We start from the raw sequence: 21,784 nt of genomic DNA, 5'->3' as shown, positions 1-21,784 counted from the left end.
TTAAAGATAATTTAATATTTGACGTTTTTATAAAACACTTTTGTTTCAAATATAAAGGGAAAACGAATAATCCAGTCTGATTCAGTTGCGTAGAAACTATATTTTTAAACTGAAGAAGTTTCAAATGGGTTCAAAGTGTACGCTTCACCGTAAGTACACAACCTTTGAACCTGTCTGTCTGTGACCTGACCTGTTGCAGGTTGCTATCGGGCGTTGATAAATTCAACTTGTGGCGCTCGTTTCGTTGCTCAAAATTTTATGACCCGAGTCGATTTCAATTGATATAATAAGCTTGTGAGTGATTCTGTTACAAGGGCGTTGTTAAATTGTTAAAATTCCATGTAAATCCACCACATGATGAATGTTAATCGAGATGCTGAAATTGTTAATTAAAGACATCTTTTGCGACCGAGATAAGTAGTTAAATTACTTAACAATGCAGTCTAGAGAGCCGAGCGCCGTGGCTAGGACAGGCAAGTGGGCCGGGCGCTTTGACCATTGCACATGTCCAACTTTGACCGTGTGTTTTATGAACTCCATATAGCATAATTAATTGAAGGTGGTGTGTCTAAAAAAATATTCTCGAGGAAAATATCGACCTATTTTATAAAACATTCTTGCAATTACTCCGCTAATGGGTTTTAAAGTTAATTCCATTCCCTTATGTGTTATTGCAATCTCAGATATTTTATTAAATAAGATTATTTTTTTGGGTCCGTCCTAGTATACGATTTTTGGAACCCCCGCCCCTCCTATTAGTTTTGTACATGACCTAGATTTCAACTATTTTAAACAAAAAAATATTTATTTCGTATTATTTCAGGGTTAGGATAGACTAGGACAAATTCTGGGCCGAGCGCTGCAGCTAGGACAGGCTACCGGACGTTGGGGCCAGGACAGACCTTCAATTTCAACTATTTTCAACTAAATTAGTATATATTTAAGGTTAGGTTCGGTTAAGCCACTCTCTGGGCCGAGCGCTGTGGCTAGGACAGGCTAGGGGGCCTAACTCTGCGGCTAGGACAGGCTAGGGGAACCGGGCGCTGTAGCCACATGACCAACTTAATCCTTGTGTTGAACATGAGATGCATGTACAAAATTGGAAGGAGAAGGAGGGGGGTTAAAAATCGTATACTAGGAAATCACCAATTTTTTACTAGAGCGTAAAAAATCGATTTCTATGAAATTATTAAATAAAAGAACTTCAGGGTACATGACAGCACCAAATGGGGTATTTTATTGCAAAATCATTACCCTCCTTGCCCCTCTCTGAACTATAATATATATAGATATGGTTACAGTTTTTATAAGGGTTCATCGTCCAATCGGGGAAATGATGGAACTTTGGAGTCAATTGTATATATATAAAACATATAGCCCAGGGCCACAAGAAAAAATCTGTAAAATGGAAAATTCATGCACAGTTATTAAGTTTTATTTAAAGATTTGAAATAGTAATGTGATAAGAAACGAATTTTATTATTTAAATCATATATGTGTTAGCTTGAAAACTTATCCATATAGCTCTCGTTCATATATATTTGTTTGTATGTCATCTATAGTCGTCCAAACGGCTGGACCAAATGGTCTGACATTTCTCGAGGGAACCGTTAAGTACTCCAGGGGAAACAAAGGCTAAAAAATTAAAATTTTTTTTCAAATAGAAATTTTGTTCATACAAAAATCAATTTTTTTCCTTAATTGGATTTTAAAAATTCCACGGGCAACACCGGGCACTTTAGCTAGTTAACTATAATTTAATTTCATTATATTCAATACAGGGGTGAATATTTTATTGACCCCCCCCCCCTCTCCCCATTTATTTTAAAAATGTTTTTACCCTCAAAAAGATGTATTTGCGCGGAGCAAAAAATTCTGTTGAGGGTTTTATTTGTTGAATTGGGAAAATAAATATTCTTTGGGATAAACAAATGAATTTTTTAGTATCTTGAAGGTTGTAAAAACTTGTCTGATGGCCAATTTTTCATTATTTTCCCCAGAGGACAAAATATTATTTTCCTCCTCAAAATTCTTGTATGTATAAACTTCTGAAACTTAAAACAAATCATTTGATTCAAAACTTGTCAATTAAATTTGCTTTGATAAGATATTTTTGTTTATTTTAGTAAAAATGTCTCAGATTATCTACACCTACACCGATGAAGCACCAATGCTTGCAACCTACTCTCTTCTCCCAATATTCCAGAGGTTTTCAAAACCAATGGGAATAGAGGTAATTAACAATTAGTCCTATATTGATCAAAATTATGTCAAGATAATTAAGAAATTGTAAACGTAATTATAAGTGGACCTCCATTTAAAAAATGCCATCAACTGATTATCGGCCTTTAAGCCTCTCATTTCTTTGTCTAAAAATTGATAACTTGTGAATTTCTTTGCCTACGACGAGCGCTTTAAAGGAGTAACAGCGATATCTCCAAAATATGAATTGTTAATCTCAATAATTGAATAATCACTTGCTATTACTTAAATAATTCCTTTCAAAACATATTTTCAGATTCTGAGGAAAGATATATCTTTGGCTGGGCGTATTCTAGGAAACTAATAATCATATGAATTAAAAAAAGAAATAACGGACCAGGATGCTCCAATTATTCCTCTGAGTTGAATATTGCAACTTTCTGAATTTGTATGAACGCTACATTCTTTAGTATAAGTCGTTTTTAACAATTTTCTCCTTATAGACGCAACCGATAGAAGTAAGATTAGTAGCGATCAAAAGTGATTATTTTTCGCTGTAAGCATATACCTCCTTTCACTTTTCGCAATCACTCCCTTTAAAATGTAAAAAAATGAAGAATTTCTCCCAACTAATCTAATCTGAAACTCCTGCTACTCATGTTCAAACTAGTTTAGGAACCCAGATTTGCCTGGAAGCTATAGTGTCCCTATGAAAGTGTCGATGACATTTTTTAACAAAGGTTCTATCGAGTTCCCTTAATCCAAAATTGTGGCAAATCAGTCTGTTTCTAATTTATGATCGGACTTCCAAACCAAACAAACAAACAGACAAAAATACACTTAGACAAACAAAGATAACTATTCAGAAAATATGGATAGAAAGTGCTATAACTCGGAAATCTGAATTTTAACCATTTGGGGTATTCAGGGTCAGTATATAGTGGATTTCTGAGTTAATTCGCGTGAGCAGTGAGTGAATCATAATACAGGGTTACCCATAATAGATGAGACTATAAAGACGACTTGAAACTCTTAAAATACAACGATCCCAAGGTTGAATAAAGTCTTCTGTCTCAACCATATTCTTTAAATTGATTTTTTCAAGATTTGCCGGAGAAAGTATCAAGTTTAGAGGTGTAGGGAACCATGTATGTGAGGAAACAGACAGTATTTTTTTCGTACAATCGTCTCTGAAGTCTCATCTTTTGGTCACTCTAATAGAGAAATAAATCTTGAAATATGTAAAGCCTACTCTACGAAGATGAAGATTCTGGAAATTAATCATGAATACTAATTTTGGTTATATTTATCTATTTTTATCTGGAAGTAATTTTAAATTACAAATATATAATTATTTGTATGTTTGCAGCTAACTTTCCTGACTTCCTTTCTGAGGAGCAAAGGTAGTATTTCAGGCTGATACATATTTTCCTTTAACATTACCCCCTGTGTGTTTTTTTTGTAAAAAATGTTCTTTTTTGTCAATTTAAAAAAGAAAAGTAAGTTATCAACGATAGATTTATTAAATATAAATTCAGTATGACATCTCTTCCTTATTTTCCTGAAACTTATTATAATATTAGAAGTTAATCAACACCTCTTTACAAGATTTAATCTAATAATTAATTAAAAGTTATCTTCTTTAAAATGAAACACAGTTGTCACTCCTTTAAAGATTAAGTAGTCCAGCCCCAGAACTAAAACGCATCACAATCAAATTGTTTTTAAAATAGTAATTTTGTGTGTATATTTTTGATCTTGATCAATTTATACACTATACTATGTGGGCACTTTTAAATTTAAGGATCAATGCTTGATCCCTTTATTTAACTTATTCCTGCAGAGTATGACCAAAATGGAATATTGAATAGGAATTAGATTAATCCGTAGACTTTCCTTAAAGCTTCAAAAATCATTCTTGAATTCTTAAAAAATATATACTCCTGTACAGTGCGTAAGCATATGCAGTTATCATGTTCCTTGTGCCAACATGAGGAATATTTAGGCGCTATTTTGTCTAATTAGAATGTATGAGATATCCATCAATTTCATTGTTATTTTCAAGTGTGGTTTCTGTGAAAAAGATTTAGGCATTTTCTGGTTCGGAAACAATAGAGGAAATTGTGCAAATTCAAACTTATCAAGCTAGAACATCGATTATACCTTCCCATTATTTATCATATAAACGGTCATAGAGTATAGTTTGATTTAGGTAATGGTATGCAACTCTTAAATTGGAGGCTTACTTGAAATTACGCAGATCTGCAGTTCCTTGTGTCTACAACCCCGACAAATATTTGGTCATCTAAACTTGTAGATATTATAGTCCTGGTTTAATACCATCCTTGATATCCAGGCAGTCTGATGACCTGGCCTGGTTTAATACCATCCTTGATATCTAGGCAGTCTAATGACCTTGCCTGGTTTAATACCATCCTTGATATCTAGGCAGTCTGATGACCTGGCCTGGTTGGGAGAGCTGGCTAAAACTCCTGAGGGTAATATTATCAAGCTTCCAAACATAAGTGCTTCAGTTCCCCAGGTATTAAATATTTACCAATTTTATGTAAATATATTAATGCAAAAAAGAACAGTATTTTGTGGTACAGGGAAAAACTTAAAATAATAAATTAAAACTTCTTCAGAAATCGTTTGAAAAATGTTATTTAGAAACCTTTTAAAACGTGGCAAAATGGGATTTTTCGATTTAAACAAATTGTTAAATCAAAATTTCATAAATTATAAACAAAAAATAAGCTGTCAATATATTTTTTTATATTTTAATGATTTGGAGATAATTTTGGGAGTGCGATTTAAAGTTTTCAGATTGCCAAACTTTGTGCCTTTTTATGCGTTAAGTTAATTGATATTTTCCGAAGAATGTATTTTATCATCTTACCGATTCCTAGATCAGAGGCGTAACAGCCATTCTAAAAGTAGTAAATACTTTTTACCGCTGAAAATTCTACGTGTGTCATCGGTAATTAAACTTGATTATTTTTTATCAACATTCAGGATTTTTTTTGTCAACATTCATGGTTTATTTTTTATCAACATTCATGGTTTATTTTTGATCAACATTCAGGGTTTATTTGTTATCAACAATCAGGGTTTTTTTTTTTTATCAACATTCAGGAATTATTTTTATCAACATTCAGGGTTTATTTTTTATCAACATTCAGGGTTTATTTTTTATCAACATTCATGGTTTCAGGATTTTTTTTGTCAACATTCAGGGTTTATTTTTTATCAACATTCAGGGTTTATTTTTTATCAACAATCAGGGTTTATTTTTTTTATCAACATTCAGGATTTATTTGTTATCAACAATCAGGGTTTATTTTTTATCAACATTCAGGGTTTATTTGTTATCAACAATCAGGGTTTATTTTTTATCAACATTCAGGGTTTATTCTTTATCAACATTAAGGGTTTTTCATGAAAATAAGAAAAATTACACCGAAGCAACTCGAAAACTCGTTAAGATATGAATCAAACTCTAGAAAAATCGAAAAGAGATAATATAATCCGATGCTTCTGAAAAAAATTATCTTAAATTTTTTTTTAATGAGTTAGGAAATCTCATTTGATTTCGAGTAAATAGTAAACCGAAACTGGCCTTTTTTCCTTTCATATTAAACAGATTTTGAATATAAATTTCCCAAAGGAACTGAGATTTTGCAACAAACTCAAATTTTCTAATCCCTACATCTTTGTAGTTGTAAACCTTTGATATTTCAACTTAGATTATTTGATCTATCAGAATTCATAGTTGGAAATATCAAAGGTCTACGATATTGGGTCGGAAAGATAAAAAAATTAGAAAATTTTAGTTCCTTTAACTTGATATATAAGGCAATACTTTCGCGAATTGGAATAAAAAGACGATTTTTCCTAAAAAAATGCCATGGAATATTTTTATTTGGGGGAATGTTCAACCTTTTTCTCTAAACTTACATTCAAAGTGATTGAAATGTATCGGAACGTATCCTCTTCATATAAATATCCCAGGAAAAGTGATGATTGAAATGTATCGGAATGTATCCTCTTTATATAAATATCCCAGGAAAAGTGATTATCGGAATGTATCCTCTTTATATAGATATCCCAGGAAACGTGATGATTGAAATGTATCGGAATGTATCCTCTTTATATAAATATCCCAGGAAACATGATGATTGAAATGTATCGGAATGTATCCTCTTTATATAAATATCCCAGGAAAAGTGATGATTGAAATGTATCGGAATGTATCCTCTTTATATAAATATCCCAGGAAAAGTGATGATTTAAATGTATGGGAACGTATCCTCTTTATATAAATATCCCAGGAAAAGTGACTGAAATGTATCGGAACGTATCCTCTTTATATAAATATCCCAGGAAAAACGATTGAAATGTATCGGAATGTATCCTCTTTATATAAATATCCCAGGAAAAGTGATTGAAATGTATCGGATATAAATATCCCAGGAAAAGTGATTGAAATGTATCAGAATGTATCCTCTTTACATAAATATCCCAGGAAAAGCATGCAAGGGCAAAACCTTTGATATTGTTCTTTATATAAAACTAAAATATATTTTGGCGATAATTGGTTGTAATGAACTTACTACAATTACATTGGAGACAAATAAATAAAGGAAAGAGCGAAATCGATATTCTTTTCGAATACCGGTTTTTTTTTCTTTTAAACTTGATTAACTATTGTTAGTAGTGATTAATGATTATTATTATTATTAGCTGATTGAAGCTATTGCTGAGCTCCAAGGGAAGGGATATAAAGTTCCAAACTTTATTCAAAACCCAACCACGCAGCAGGAACAGGAGATTAAGTAAGATTTTAGAACGACCTTCACTTTCATACGCAGTACGCACCCCATAGCCCCCCGGGCCCTTTGTATAAAATATATTTTATTTAGATTTCGTAGAATAAAAACTAATTAGATAAATTTGTTGTGGGTGGATACGTGAAACTCAATTTATTCCAACTAGGTTAAATGGTTGTATCACAGTTAGACAGCAGAGGGTGGGAGGATGGTAACATTGGTTTTTACACTGAAATGAGGATCTCCCATTAAATTGACATATTTATAGCAATTTTAACTCTAAATCAATATTTTTCCTTTATGGCTATCATTATCTATTATCTATCTATATCAGTATATAAATTGTTAAGTAAGAGATATGGCGCCGTGTTGGGAAGTGCTGTGAACCCTGTGCTTAGGGAGGGGAACTCTGATAGAAGATGTGCACCACCAGTTAAAGAACAGGTGATCTTTAGACGCTTAAAAGAATGGGGAAGGGGGGGGGTTTAATAGAATTAATTTCTTCTGGGGTATCGTTGTGGTTGGAACCCATGGCACGGATAACTAAAATTTAGGAATAAAACGCATTATTCCTGAAATTTTTAAGGTCCAATAGTTGATATCGATATGAAACGTCGTAAATTAGAATTCACTTCTCGTGGAGTGGTTTCTCTCATAATTCCTGTTTTTTGATCATTTAACTTTTCTTCATTTTTTTCATACCTAAATATTTCTAAATAATTTGCTCTCTCACGCTAAAAGAATTTAGTATTTCATTTATGATTTATGTTTTGTAAATATACAAAATAACTATGACTATTTACCAAGCTACAGAGGAGGATCAAGTTTAACAGGTGTACTATATCATGCTATGTATTTGTTAAATCATATTTTCTTACTTTTTCACAATTTTAGAAGTAAAATAATACTATTTCAGGCCAAGAGGCAAACAAAGAGAAGTCCTGGCATGAAGCCTTGGTCTAAGGTGCGATAAGTATTTTTAAAATATTGAGAATATATTTCATAATCAATCTTATAATTAATAACTAAATAGAAGATCCATTATATTTTGAAATTATTTGTTCTGGATATTTTAGGTTTTTACTTAACAATATATCACGGCATCAAAACTTAACAAACACTTTAACGGTATCATTTAGAAGAAGACATTCTTTTTATGAAAGGCATATGCCATGCTATATGACCTACTGTGCTGTAAACTTCCGATATAAACTACGGATAAGATTTGCGGTAAAACATGGTGCTCATTTTAAGTAAATTTTTGGTAGTTCTAATGACAGTTGACCAAATTTACAACTACTAAATGTTAAAATGTCGTCGTCTTATTTCTGCCACTCCGCTTAGTCTGGTGCTCGTAGAGTCTGGACTCCGTATATTATCTTTAAATTTCCAAGTCTTAAATTAATGAACTATGAAATTATGAAAAAAATAGAAATAGATAATAATTTAGAAATATCTTTAAGACCAACAAGACTCATGTTGCCCATATGACGGAAGGGGATTTCTATGGGTCGGAGCAATCTCATATCATGAGCTCTCCTGGATCATTGAAAGTCGTCTTTAAACCAGGTGATCATAATACTGGAAGTTTGAACTCTATTAAACAGTGCTTAGGATCCGAATCCGCAAAAATGTGCGGACCCACGGATCTAGACCCAATGGGCAAAATATCTATCAAAAACTGCAAAAAAAAATTCTTTTACTCACAAAACCAAAATCTGAAAAGAGATAATCATGACCTGGATCCGGATCCATTTTTCAAGTGCGGATCCAGGATCCACATCGGAAGCAAAATTAATGGATCCTAAGCAGTGCTATTAAATAGTACAACTAACTAATTTTGACAATTTGGAGAGAAAAAAATAAGTTATAATATACTCCCCTGGTCCTCGTTCCAGGGAAGTGATTACTTATATTAAAAACTTGTATGGTATCGCTATAATCTGTAATTAAAGTTGTTGTGATACTTATCCGACAAAGCATTTATTTTCTTGATACATTACTTTGTATTTTTCTAATAAAATTATTAGCTAAAGTACCTGGCGTTGCCCGTCGAATTAAATTTGTTTAGCCTATATTACCTCCTGGATCTCAATTGATTCTCTAAAATAAAGTTCAGCCAATTTAGTTCAGTCGATTGGCCAGTTATAGCTAACATATATATATATATATTTGAGCGAAGAGCTTTATTATATAGAAGATAAATAACCTTACAGCTGCTGGAGGGGAGAAGGTATTCAATTATAAGGAACTAATAAATAATCTTCTAGCTGCTGTATGTAGGGGAGAAGGTATTCAAGTATAAGGAATTAATAAAAAACTTCTAGTTGCTGGAGAGGCGAAGGTATTCAAGAATAAAAAGCTAATAAATAATCTTCTAGCTGCTGTAGGGGAGAAGGTATTTAAGGATAAATAACTAATAAATAAACTTCTAGCTGCTGGAGGGGAGAAGGTATTCAAGTATAAATAACCTTCTAGCTGCTGGAGGGGAGAAGGTATTCAAGTATAAATAACTAATAAATAAACTTCTAGCTGCTGGAGGGGAGAAGGTTTTAAAGGAAGAGATAAAGCTTGAAGCTGGGGAGTTGATTGATGCCTCTTTCATCAGTAAGAAGAAATTGTGCGAGTTCTTTGAGAAGGAAATGACTGACTGTAAGGTATCAGGTTTTTTTTGTTATTTTGCTTGAGAATACTTGATCATTTTCTACAAATGGGACTTTAAAAAAAGTGAAAAAATGGTTTATAAATGAAAAAAAAATGGAAAATTTCAGAATAATTTAATTTTTTTTCACAAAGCCTTCCCCATTCTACTTTGAATAATATTATATTTATATGTACATAAATATATACTTGAAGGAGAGTAATCTAATGATGTCCCTGCACCTGAAGGCCACCATGATGAAGATATCCGACCCAATCATCTTCGGGCATGCTGTTAAAGTATTTTACAAGGTAGGATAGAATGTTTTTAATAGACGTAGTTTCAGTTTCAAACTTCATTCTACAGAGTTCAGTCTCCGATTCAAAACGAAACCCTGTTAACATTTATCGTATTAACAAGAAGAAAAATGTGTGTTTTTTAAAAAAAAAAGAGTTGAATTCTGTCAATTTCCTTCTTTCTCTCCTATTCCATGAATCTGCAAGTGAGAACATAAAACAGCAAGTGTAATCAATCGATTTAAATATTAAAAAGGTGACTTACTATTTTATGTTCATGTTTATGTTCATCGTTCGATGTTCATGTTCATATTCATGTTCATGTTCATGTTCATGTTCATGTTCATGTTCATGTTCATGTTCATGTTCATGTTCATGTTCATGTTTATGTTTATGTTTATGTTTATGTTTATGTTTATGTTCATGCTCCATGGTTATGTTCATTACATGTATATGTTATAATGTTCATGTTCATTTTAATATTTATGTTCATGTTCATGTATTTAGGATATGTTCATGTTCATGTTCATATTTATGTTCATGTTCATGTATTTAGGATTTATTCATGTTCATTGTTCATGTATTTAGGATATGTTCATGTTCATGTATTTAGAATATGTTCATGTTTATGTATTTAGGATATGTTCATGTATGTATTTAGGATATGTTCATGTTCATGTATTTAGGATGTGTTCGCTAAGCATGGTGAACTGTTTGCTGAGCTGGGTGTAAATGTAAACAACGGGTTGGGTGATATTTACGAGAAAATCAAGGGAAATCCTAAACAGGGAGAAGTTGAAGCAGATATCCAGGTATATATATAGCTAATTATAATGTCATAAATTCAACATCTTATCGATAAGTTTATGCCAAAAGTATTCACGAATATGAAAAATAAAAAGTGTGTATACATTTTTTAGAGGCTGTCTATAGTGTCGGTAGAAGAAAGTTTCAAAGTTTACCCCCCCCCCCCCTTTTATAAAATAATTTTCTTGTTTAAAGTGAACCCTGAAAATAATATTTAGAATTCTAGGGAAAGCTCTCATTCTATTAGACTTGTCCACCCCCTCATCTGAACACCTCTATCCCATATTAAACTATATGTTATAACCAAAGAAACCAATGCCAACGTTGGGTAATTAGTTGAAAATAATAAGGTGCATTGTGAGAAGTGTGAAGTGCGATAATATTGTATTTAATTTATTTAGGCCGTGTATTCTACTAGACCAAAGTTAGCTATGGTGGATTCTAGTAAAGGTTGGTTAATAAAGCAAATATATCTATTATCTATGGTGAAGGGATGGGCCAGGTTTGTAGGGTCAATTGAGCCTTTGAAGGTCACTTATTTTTAACAAAAGATTAAAATTTAATTAGTTTGCTGTAGGTGTTGCATGTAATTGACTAAAATTGCGCTTTTTTACACCGACTTCCTTCTAAAATTAATTATTTAACTCAGGAATCACGAACCTTCATGTTCCCAGCGATGTTATTATTGACGCTAGTATGCCCTGTGTAGTGCGCGATGGTGGTGCAATGTGGAACAAAGATGATAAGGTAAAAACGATGAGGGACTCTGGGTTTGATATGCTTAGCTTTGATGGTTGGAAAATTTGTTTTTCCTTCACCTTGTGACTTTTGGATTTGTTGGTAAACTAGAACCAGATTTATTAACGGTTTTTAATGAAAATATATATTTAATGTATGGGTTCTCCAAGACATGGATTTGGATATCTTTCTGATTATTTATGTTTAGTTAGAGGAGGTGAAGTGTCTAATCCCTGATAGAAGCTATGCCACTATGTACCAGGTATATATTTACACAATCGTGATCATTTAACCTGATTAAAAAATTTAGGAGTAAAATGCAGATTTGTTTTTACCCCTTATGATACAAAAATTTGTTTGTTTACAGTGTTACCCAAAAAGGATGAGACTTTAAAGACGACTTTATACCGAATCTGTTTTTCACCCTTACATTCATCTGTACACTTGTGTACGTTTCTTAGAGATTTTATTTAGTCAAATCATAAAAAGACTTCATTTAAGACAGTAAACAAAAATCCATCTGTTTCGATCCTTTTAGGGGTTTAATTTTTTTTTTACTTTTCAGTGGATATTCTTAGATATCAGTTTGTGGATGTATTGTATGTTATTAAGAATATTCTAAAATAATGAAATGAAATGATCTTTGAAAAAAAATTCGTTTACATACCATTGAGTGGCCAGAGTGGCTCGAGAAACCTGTACACCCTCCCACTCTTGTTGAAGAAATTATGCAATCCTAAAAAACAGATATAAAATTGAATAAATATGTATGTATTTAACGGTATATATTGTGGGAAGGGGATTTTCCTAATTATCTCGCCCCTGAATCCAAATATACCGATTGAATACGATAAAACTAATAATTTTTCCTCTTCAGGCTTGCATTGCTGACTGTGTAGCCAACGGTCAGTTTGATTGGACCACGATGGGTCACGTGTCAAATATTGGACTGATGGCTAAGAAAGCTGAGGAGTACGGAAGTCATGATAAAACCTTCGAGATACAAGGAGATGGTGTTGTAGAGGTAAACTCCATAATACATTTCAAAGATTTACCTATTTCCAACCCCAAGGAGCAGGGTCGTATACAAGATTTTTCTCATTTTATGGTCGTTATCCGTTAAAGACTGAAAACCCTCTGAAAACTCCGCTGATTCAAAGAACGGGGGTTGGGGGCTTATAGCCAATCCTGAATAAATTAGAAATTTGACAAAAACTGGAACGTTTTCCCTCTTTTGATATCTACTTTTTACCCAAAAATCATTTATTTCCAACTTCAAGTCATCTATTTTTTCAATTTAGCAAAGAAAGTAAAAAATCTTCAAACAAAAATATTTGCGATCCCTACAAACGTTTCTAACATACTGGAAGAATGATTTCTGAAAGTATACATACATTTACATTCTTAGATGTATGAACTAGAACATTTTTAAAAGTGACATTCTTAATATATCATTTCTCGAAACCAACCCAATTAAAAATTAAATTTATCTTAAAGGGACTGTAAGCGTAATATCAAGTGAACCTCATTACAAAGATGACATTTCCTGATTCACAACGGTACCCTTGAAACCTTTATGCGATAAATAATGATGAAGATGTTTCGTTTTTAAAGGTTTAAAAGTGTTTATATTCTAATGATTCCAATATGTTGTTCTACATTAGAAATGCGCAAGTAACTTTTATAGTAAATCAACATTGAAAAAAATCAGTTGTGGTTTCAAAATATTAGAAACATTGATACATTATTCATACTTGAGCAGACAAAGCTTTTAAGGGCGTAGCGAATACCTACTCCATAACAATTTATTCGAAACGTATCTATCCAGGTCTATTCGTTACCAAAATCAACTAGGACCAACACTTCGATTCTTAATGCCAACAAGGCAATATCTCAACCAGGCTAAATTCCCCAATTTTAAAGGACACACACTACACAGTCCAAGTCTCCCTAGTTCGGAACGCCACACAGTCCAATGAAATTGCTACACTTGCAATTTCTCAACCAGGCTTAACTCCCTGGTTCTGAAGGACATACAGTCCAATGAAATTGCTAACAGGCAATTTCTCAACCAGGCTTAACTCACTGGTTCTAATGGACACACAGTCCAGTGAAATTTCTCACAGGCAATTTCTCACCGAGGCTTAACTTCCCGGTTCTAAGGGACACACTTTCTAATGAAATTGCTAACAGGCAATTTCTCAACCTGTATAATTAAAGCTCTATTTCAAGCTTACTATAGATTCAATGCTAAATCAACGAGCAAAGATCTCTGCTCGTATGTTTCAACGAGAACTAAAGCTGTCTTCCAAGCTAACTTAGGCTTCTGATAAGTAATCAAAAAAAGAGTCTCAATCAACTAACTTTATTCAATAGCTTTGGTTACAAAGTTAACAGGAATTGACGTAATTCAATTCTTACCATGTAATTGATATCACATAACGCAGATATCTTTTCCCATATTTTATAGCGAAATTTAAGTAAGTCGCATGATTTGAGGTAATCATGTTAAATATTCGATTGAAACACAATTTTAATGAATAATCTCATTTTGTCTTTAAAACATGTGACTCACTAGTTGGCCTCAAACTGAGTATTGATTAATGAACTATAATGTACCACTGAATGATAGGTTGTCAAATAATGATAATAATAATATTGATAGTACAGAAAGAGAAAAATAAGTATATTTAACAAAATAGAACAGATGGACTAATTATAATTGGAAGACAATTATCGGGTTTGCTGCGCATTTCAAACAGAAGGAAACATTTTTGATAATTAATTGTTAAGATTATATTTAAAATATTGAAGTCCTGATTGCTCTAGGTTGTTGACGGTAGTGGGAAACCTGTGTTCTCCCATACAGTAGAGACTGGAGATATCTGGAGAATGTGTCAAACTAAGGTTTGTATTATTATGTTTTAATGAAAATAAATTATGGCAAAAATAAAATGTATACGAAACAGTTTCTTAAAATTTTTCCATCTTCATCCTCCACTGCGACAGTTCATCTTCCCAAGTGTTTAAACCATTTCAACACAATGCTAGACATCAAATACAACCATATAGCACTTTCTGATGAACATTACTGTATTTTGATTAAAAAAACATTCAAATTATCTGCGTTATCGAATGAACATTGATTGTTTGATAATTTGAAAGGAAGACGACATTTGAGTGAAATATATTATTTGCGGTTAATCCCATGATACATTTTAGAACTACATTTGCGCATTTCATTATCTTAATTTATAATTTTTAAAGTTAATCATTGCTTTCTATGTGTAATATTTTGTTAATATGGTTAAAAATCCCTTCTGGTGCAGTTAAGAGAATTTTACTATATAAGATAAATGAAAACTGTTTGTAGAACGCTCCGATCAAGGATTGGGTTGGATTAGCTGTTTCTAGAGCCAGAGCATCCAATACTAAAGCTATATTCTGGTTGGATCCTGCTAGAGCCCATGACAGGTGATTTGTTCAATTAATATGATTTCTCTTTGGAGATTAACGTTTTTTGATCATATAAGTGTAGTTTTTTTTTTTGCCCAATGGTTGATGACATCACATACTGTTAAAGTAAATTCTTTATTTATAAATTTCTGGTCTTTGGTAAAATTATATTTTCTTCTCAGATGGAAATACACGTTTCTTAACTTCGCAAAGTGTAGTGTCTTGTTTACTTTTTTTTATCCCATGGGGCAGTAAACTAACTTCTATAGCAGTCGATTGGGAAATCATGGGTTCTAAGGGTGGAGGATGGTTTACTAATCCCTAGAATAAGTGTTGATATAAAGGAACCTGGTTGATCTAGCGAGCAAGTATCTTCTGGAGCTTGATACAACAGGACTAGAGATCAGCTTTGCCACACCCGTGGAGGCGATGAAGGAATCCTGCAGCAGGGCCAGGGCGGGGCTAGATACCATCAGTGTAACAGGTATACATCTTAAAAATTAGCTGCGCTTTGTGCATGTCTAATGTCAATCGTTATAGAATATCAAACTTGTTTCTTTTTTAAATTAATTTGTTTCTTTTATTCGCCATCAATAAATTCATATCAGTTAAGAATAAACAATGTGAATTGTGAAATCTAGTTAGATTTAATGTTATTCAAATCTATGTTGTGAGCTATATAATGTTTCCTAAACGGAAAGGCAGTTTCAATTCTGAGCTAATATTTTCCGTTTCAAGGCTAATCTTGTAATTTGCTGCAGGGAACGTACTGCGTGATTATCTGACAGATTTGTTCCCTATTATTGAGCTGGGAACATCAGCTAAGATGCTAAGTATAGTTCCTCTCCTAGCAGGAGGAAGGTTGGTGGATAAACTTTTTCTACTTTTGTCAATTTTAGATTGGATTTATGTTGTTCTACGTTTTTAAAAAATATTTAGTAAAACCGTTTATTTTTCGTGCATTTTTTAAGTTTAAGCTTAAGCCAATTAGTTTTTACTTGTTTTTGCAACCAAGAATTTTTTTCTTCATATTAAGAAGTCAGGTTATACAATTAATTTATTCTAAGGTATGCATTTAAATTGATTTTTGAAGAATTTTCTCTTTTTTTTGGGGGGGGGGTATTTGACATTCACTAACAAGTAGCAAGCTGCAAGTTAATCCTCTTTTCCCTCAAATTCATTTACTTTTCTCTTTAAATCCTTTATTTTTCCTGATAAGCCAAAACTACAGCAAACATTTTTCTTTGTATCTTTTTCACGTATTGGGGAAGAGGAGGAAATATTTTCCAAGAAAATTCATACCCTTGATGGTTGAGATTAAATCAATGATGTATTTATAAAAAATAATTTGATTAGATTACTTGAGACTGGTGCAGGAGGTTCAGCTCCTAAACACGTGGAACAATTCATTAAGGAGAATCATCTTCGTTGGGATTCATTGGGAGAATACTTGGCTACTGCCATAGCCTTCCAGGTAAAATTCGTGATGCGCTGCACCGGCACCTTGTTACCATCCATGTCGTTGTTCTATTTTTATTTAATCATTCAAAACGTTAACATAATTTAAGGAAAGTTTTTCTTTCAAAAAGTAACGTCGGCTGTTCACTTTAAAATCATTTGACCAGTTATTTTCGTCATTTGACGTTTTTAATGGGGGCTCAGCCTTTATTTCTTCAGATCGATGGTAGACTTGTTTTCCTCGATATTATTCTTATCAGTATTCAATTTAGAAAAGTTAAGATCATCCTAGAAACCTACTTGGGTATATCTACATACATAATAGACGCGCAAGAAAATTGCCCCGGTATAATTCCTGAGAAAGGGAATTTACTTCGTTTCTTTATTAGATGTTGATTCAAAAATAATTAATTGTTAAAAGCATTTAGTAATAATCATGATTCAATCATTTCACCATATGTTTTATATTCAGCAAATGTTGGCTACAAATTAAAGACGACGTTGGAAAATATTCACATATTATGATGTTTTATGGGTCACACACTTTCAGGAACTAGGAGCGAAGACTAATAACGCTAAAGCAAACCTCTTAGGAGACTGCCTAATGGTAAGAATTTTGGTTAACGGTAGTTGTTTCTTCAATCCTCGCGGGTTTGCAATTTAATAATGATGAGAACTACCTTAGATTGTTTTTTTTTATGGTTAGAATTCTAATATAGATTTGTTGCTGGTAATGTTGCCTTAGTAGAAAAGATTATTAAAATTTGATGAAATACTTATAAGCTTAATGGAATGATTGATTGATTGGTCATCAAAATTATCCATAGGAGGCGGTTGGAGTATGGTTGGAGAACAACAAGTCCCCAGGAAGGAAGAGTGGGGAGATAGACAACAGGTTGTTACAAATTTTATTTACAATAAAAATTGGTAAAATAATTCAACGCTCGCAATAAACTCTATTATCTGATTATCTGAATGATTAGCCAAAGGAATCCCTATATATGGCTCAGCTATTTGAAAGTGTGAACTTTTGATATTTCAATCTTGATATTTGATTTAACAGAATTCATAGTTTGAAATGTTAAAGATCTGCGACATCAACAAATTGCTAAGATATAGTCTACTAGGCTTTCAGGGCGCTTCGCCCCCATCTTCTATTTCAATTGTGAACAAGTTCTCTTATGTATACTATACATTGAAAGACAAAAACTAAAAAAGTTCCAGGATTTTTTGAAAAAAACATTCGCGGATTTTCAATATTGAATGAAAATCGTATATTGTTGGAGGCTAATTTTTAAGATAATCATCCATAAACCTTCCTCGGGGTCATGTGAGGTCCCACACAAAATTTGGGCCCCGATCGGTTTAGCCGTTTTGACGTTTATTAGATACAAACAAACAGACAACTAGACAAGCATAGTATATATAAAGATGGATTACAAAAAAACTAGAATTTGTGGTGACCGTTCAACCCATTTATGACAAACATTTTAATAATCTTAATATTTATAAAAGAAATATATTTTTATGATAAATATTTGACAGTTCACGATTCTTTTGTTTCGCAGTTTTTGGACAGAAATTTTCATTTTGTCGAGAAGATTTAAGTCTTTTTTATTTTGTTGCGATCTTTAGCACTATGATGTACAGAGTACAGATAATTTAAAATTATATCACGATGAATACTTTATGACATTGTTATAATAAAAGAATTTACCATGAAGAGGGCATGAATGATAAAGTGCGTAATATTTTTATAAAATCTAAATGTAGCGCCATGTCGAATTTTTTAAACAATTCAAATTTGATTAAGATTGAGTAACTATTATCTGGGTCTATACTGGGCTCAAGCTCTGGCTGCTAAGGATCCTTCTTGGAATCAATTAGCTCAACAGCTCAGGTAGGACGGTTAATCTCAATAGCTTAGGTAGGGTGGATAACTATTACTAAGCTCAATACCTCAGATAGGACGGATAAGCTCAACAGCTCAGGTAGGAAGGATAAGCTCAATAGCTCTAGTAGGACGAACAAGCTGAACAGCTCAGGTAGGACAAAGAAACTCAACAGCTCAGGAAGAACGGATAAGCTCAAAAGGTCAGGTAGGACGGATAAACTCGATAGCTATGGTTGGACGGACAATATCAACAGCTCAGGTAGAACGGATAAGCTCAACAGCAAAGGTAGGACGGATAAGCTAAACAGAGTTAGGACGGATAAGCTCGACAGCTCAGATAGGACGGATACGCTCAACAGCTCAGGTAGGCGGAATAAGCTTAACAGCTCAGGTAGGACGAATAAGCTCAACAGAGTTAGGACGGATAAGCTCTACAGCTCAGGAGGACGGATAAGCTTATCAGCTCAGGTACGGATATGCTCAACAGCTCAGGTAGGACGGATATGCTCAACAGTTCAGTTAGGACAAATAGGTTCAACAGCTCAGGTAGGACGGATAAGCTCAACAGCTCAGGTAGGACGGATATGCTCAACAGTTCATAAATTTATATTATATTCTGTTTTGTCCAGGGAGAACGAGGAAACTATCAGTAAGGAGTTAATATCCTGCCAGGGAACACAAGTTGATATCGGTAAAATATTATTTAACATTTTTTTTAAGTTTTGAATACTACGTTTTAACCAAAATAGATTTTAATCGGAAAAAAAATAAATTGTGAAAAGTAAATAATCTAGTTTAATGTTTTTACCACTTAGTGTGAAAAAATATTTTAAGTTCACAATCACACCGTAATATTGCAAAAATATTATTAACTTTTAGTTTTGCGCCAAAGTTTTTTGTATTCGATGTTATTCTGACCACATCAATGTATACATTTATACTTTACACTACGAATTAAAATGTTATTGTTCAAAGCGTATAGAGTGCGTTCACATTTGAATATTGACCATTGAGATAACTCAATGAGAACAACTTCTGGGATATTTTAAATTATCCAGTTTTCAAGATTACCGATCGAGTTTACAAACAGTTACATAGTTACATATATTATTGATCATCTGTAGAAAGTACACATATACGTCAATGTTCACAGTAGCCTAAACATCTGAACGTTTTCTTAACAATAATATACATGCAAGGATGATCTCGCGTGATATGTAAATAATAATTTCTAAAATAAATACGCAGTTGTTCTGTTACATCTTAAATATTTCAATTGTTGTCAGAATTCAGTTTTTGTTTGCTTTGAATCTTTTCTGTCAAGAGAGTCAAGATTCTCTTTCTTATAAGATTAGTTTTATATTTAATATTCATAATTAAAAACCATTTTATATTTTAAAGTAAAATTATCCATAATGGCATTGAGAGTAAATCTAATCTTTTAACTGTTTTAATCAGTAACTGTTATCTGTTATAAACTGTCTGTAATCTGTATATTCTAGGTGGATATTACAAGCCTGATGATGCAAAGGCCGAGGCTGCAATGCGTCCCTGCTCTGTTCTAAACCAAATTATTGATACCTACTGACGCTCTAACCTATAACGTAGATATGGAGAAGTAGTTTTAAAACATTGCATTTATGTAAATTGATTAGTTCAATGATTGATTTTGATAAGAAGTGTTTTCCTATAGAATATTTGATATTTTTATTAATAATGTTTTTTTTGTATTTTTATGCAGGTTATTTTTACACATAGTTTAATGTTTTATAAAAATGAATAAAGATTTTCAATTAATTAATCTAAAACTGTGATTTAATGAATTTTTACCGGTTTCAATGTTAGAATGAAATAGCTTTTTACTTAAAATAAAATATATTTTAATTAGTTTAAATTTTCTTGCTGGGATTTGTTTGTTAGTTTTAAGGAAATATCACGTGAAAAATTTGTTTTTCTCCCAAATTTCATATAAAAATCGTTCAATTAATAAAAAGAACCGCGAAACAAATTGACCAGCAGTGCATAGCTTTAAAAGATGGAAATGCTGGATATTTTTTAAAATTTCGTCTTTCACAATATTAAAGATTTCAAAACCGTACAGTATTGAAGATTTTAATTTTGATGTGGATTTTTTGCAGATTTTCTATCGAGAGGATATTATTAAATTTTGCCAATCTAATTTTTGTCAGACTCATTCTTGTATAAGCAAAAAAAATTAAAAATGTGTTTTGTTAAAAAAGGGTTATCTGTCTCTCTCTAATTATTCATAAGTTTAATATTTTATTACCCGGGCATAAATCTAAAGGAAAAAAAGAATAAAATATTGTTTTACGTTTTAATTACTGTCCATTGCCTGATGTGTTATGTCATGCAAAAAATTAACAATGTAAATTGTAACAGTAACAACTAACAGGTGCACTGTGCAGTACAACTTAATCTTAGAGTTTAAGGGGTCTGAGGCCGAATATTAAGAATTTAAACCGCGCCGCTGATCCGCCAAAAACCGGTTCCAATTGAGCGCCGGCTCATATCTCGAAACGTACACTGAATACAATTTCAAGTGGAACCAACTAATTTCTAAGAAATTAAACAAATTTAATAACTGTAATTTGCCTTTTCCCACTCCAACAGAAGATTAATACTTGAACGAGGAGGTTTCTCTTTGCTTATGTCTATGTCTTAGAGTTAGAGTTACCTAGAAAGAATGAGAATTCAGAGACGATTGTACCGAATTTATACTGTCTGTTTCCTTACATTCGAGTGTAAATTAATCTCAATCAAACTTTGAAAAAATATAGACTGCCAGTCGAATCAGGATAAATATTTCGATACAAATATTATCGTCATCAGTCCTGAAACATGAACAGAAACAGTGGTAGGAAAATTAAATTATTGAACAAATAACAAACATGTACAAATCAAATATGATATGTATTTACCAAGAATTTGTGGGGTCTCAATTTAATCTGAAGTTGCGGTATGTTTGTAAAATAAGATTAGTGTCCTGACAAAGCTGGGTTTCTAAGCAAGCATTGCTAATTCAAGGAAATCAACCTTGTAAGGAGAAAGATTAGGTTTTATAAAGCATCTATGTATGTAAAGTTGTAATCATTGTTTGTCTGGGTGTCTGTTTGTTTGTCCGACCACAACTCAGAAACCCCTTGACCAACGAGGTTATAGTATACAGAGTGATGATTTACGCTAATCCTTTACTAAACAGTTGAAAGTGTACAGTACAGCTAACTGAGCACACAGGTAGAGAAATATCATCCACCCTGCCCAATTGACCAATTTGTCCCAAATTTTTTATTGGGGAACTCGGGAGAACTGCACGGCAATTTTGTTAGCTTTGTTTTGAGATTCTAATTGGAGTGGGTCGACTTAAACGGGAAAAAATCGTAATTTACGACAAAGGGCGGGTACACGGCGGGAGTAACTATGAGTACCCAGGGGCAATGCTGGG

The 21,784-nt window shown here is 32.6% G+C and overlaps 1 protein-coding gene across 1 annotated transcript; it reads left to right on the top strand.

The window, feature by feature from the left end:
* The first annotated feature begins 202 nt into the window (after positions 1 to 202).
* On the top strand, positions 203 to 20,215 carry LOC111712219 (isocitrate dehydrogenase [NADP]). Its single transcript, XM_023486776.1, has 26 exons — positions 203 to 473; positions 2,127 to 2,233; positions 2,519 to 2,558; positions 3,572 to 3,605; positions 4,651 to 4,744; positions 6,946 to 7,037; positions 7,382 to 7,475; positions 7,948 to 7,995; positions 8,495 to 8,600; positions 9,564 to 9,688; positions 9,888 to 9,983; positions 10,655 to 10,780; positions 11,177 to 11,225; positions 11,425 to 11,522; positions 11,722 to 11,775; positions 12,391 to 12,537; positions 14,343 to 14,420; positions 14,887 to 14,987; positions 15,314 to 15,453; positions 15,731 to 15,830; positions 16,326 to 16,443; positions 16,978 to 17,034; positions 17,255 to 17,322; positions 18,241 to 18,327; positions 18,951 to 19,012; positions 19,824 to 20,215. The coding sequence occupies exons 1-26, from the start codon at positions 437 to 439 to the stop codon at positions 19,907 to 19,909; spliced, it is 2,244 nt and encodes a 747-aa protein (XP_023342544.1). The 5' UTR covers positions 203 to 436; the 3' UTR covers positions 19,910 to 20,215.
* Positions 20,216 to 21,784: the final 1,569 nt, after the last annotated feature.

This window comes from Eurytemora carolleeae, unplaced genomic scaffold, assembly GCF_000591075.1.
Source record: "Eurytemora carolleeae unplaced genomic scaffold, Eaff_2.0 scaffold298, whole genome shotgun sequence".
NCBI classification, from domain to species: domain Eukaryota; kingdom Metazoa; phylum Arthropoda; class Copepoda; order Calanoida; family Temoridae; genus Eurytemora; species Eurytemora carolleeae.
This window is presented reverse-complemented; position numbering and strand designations above follow the sequence as displayed.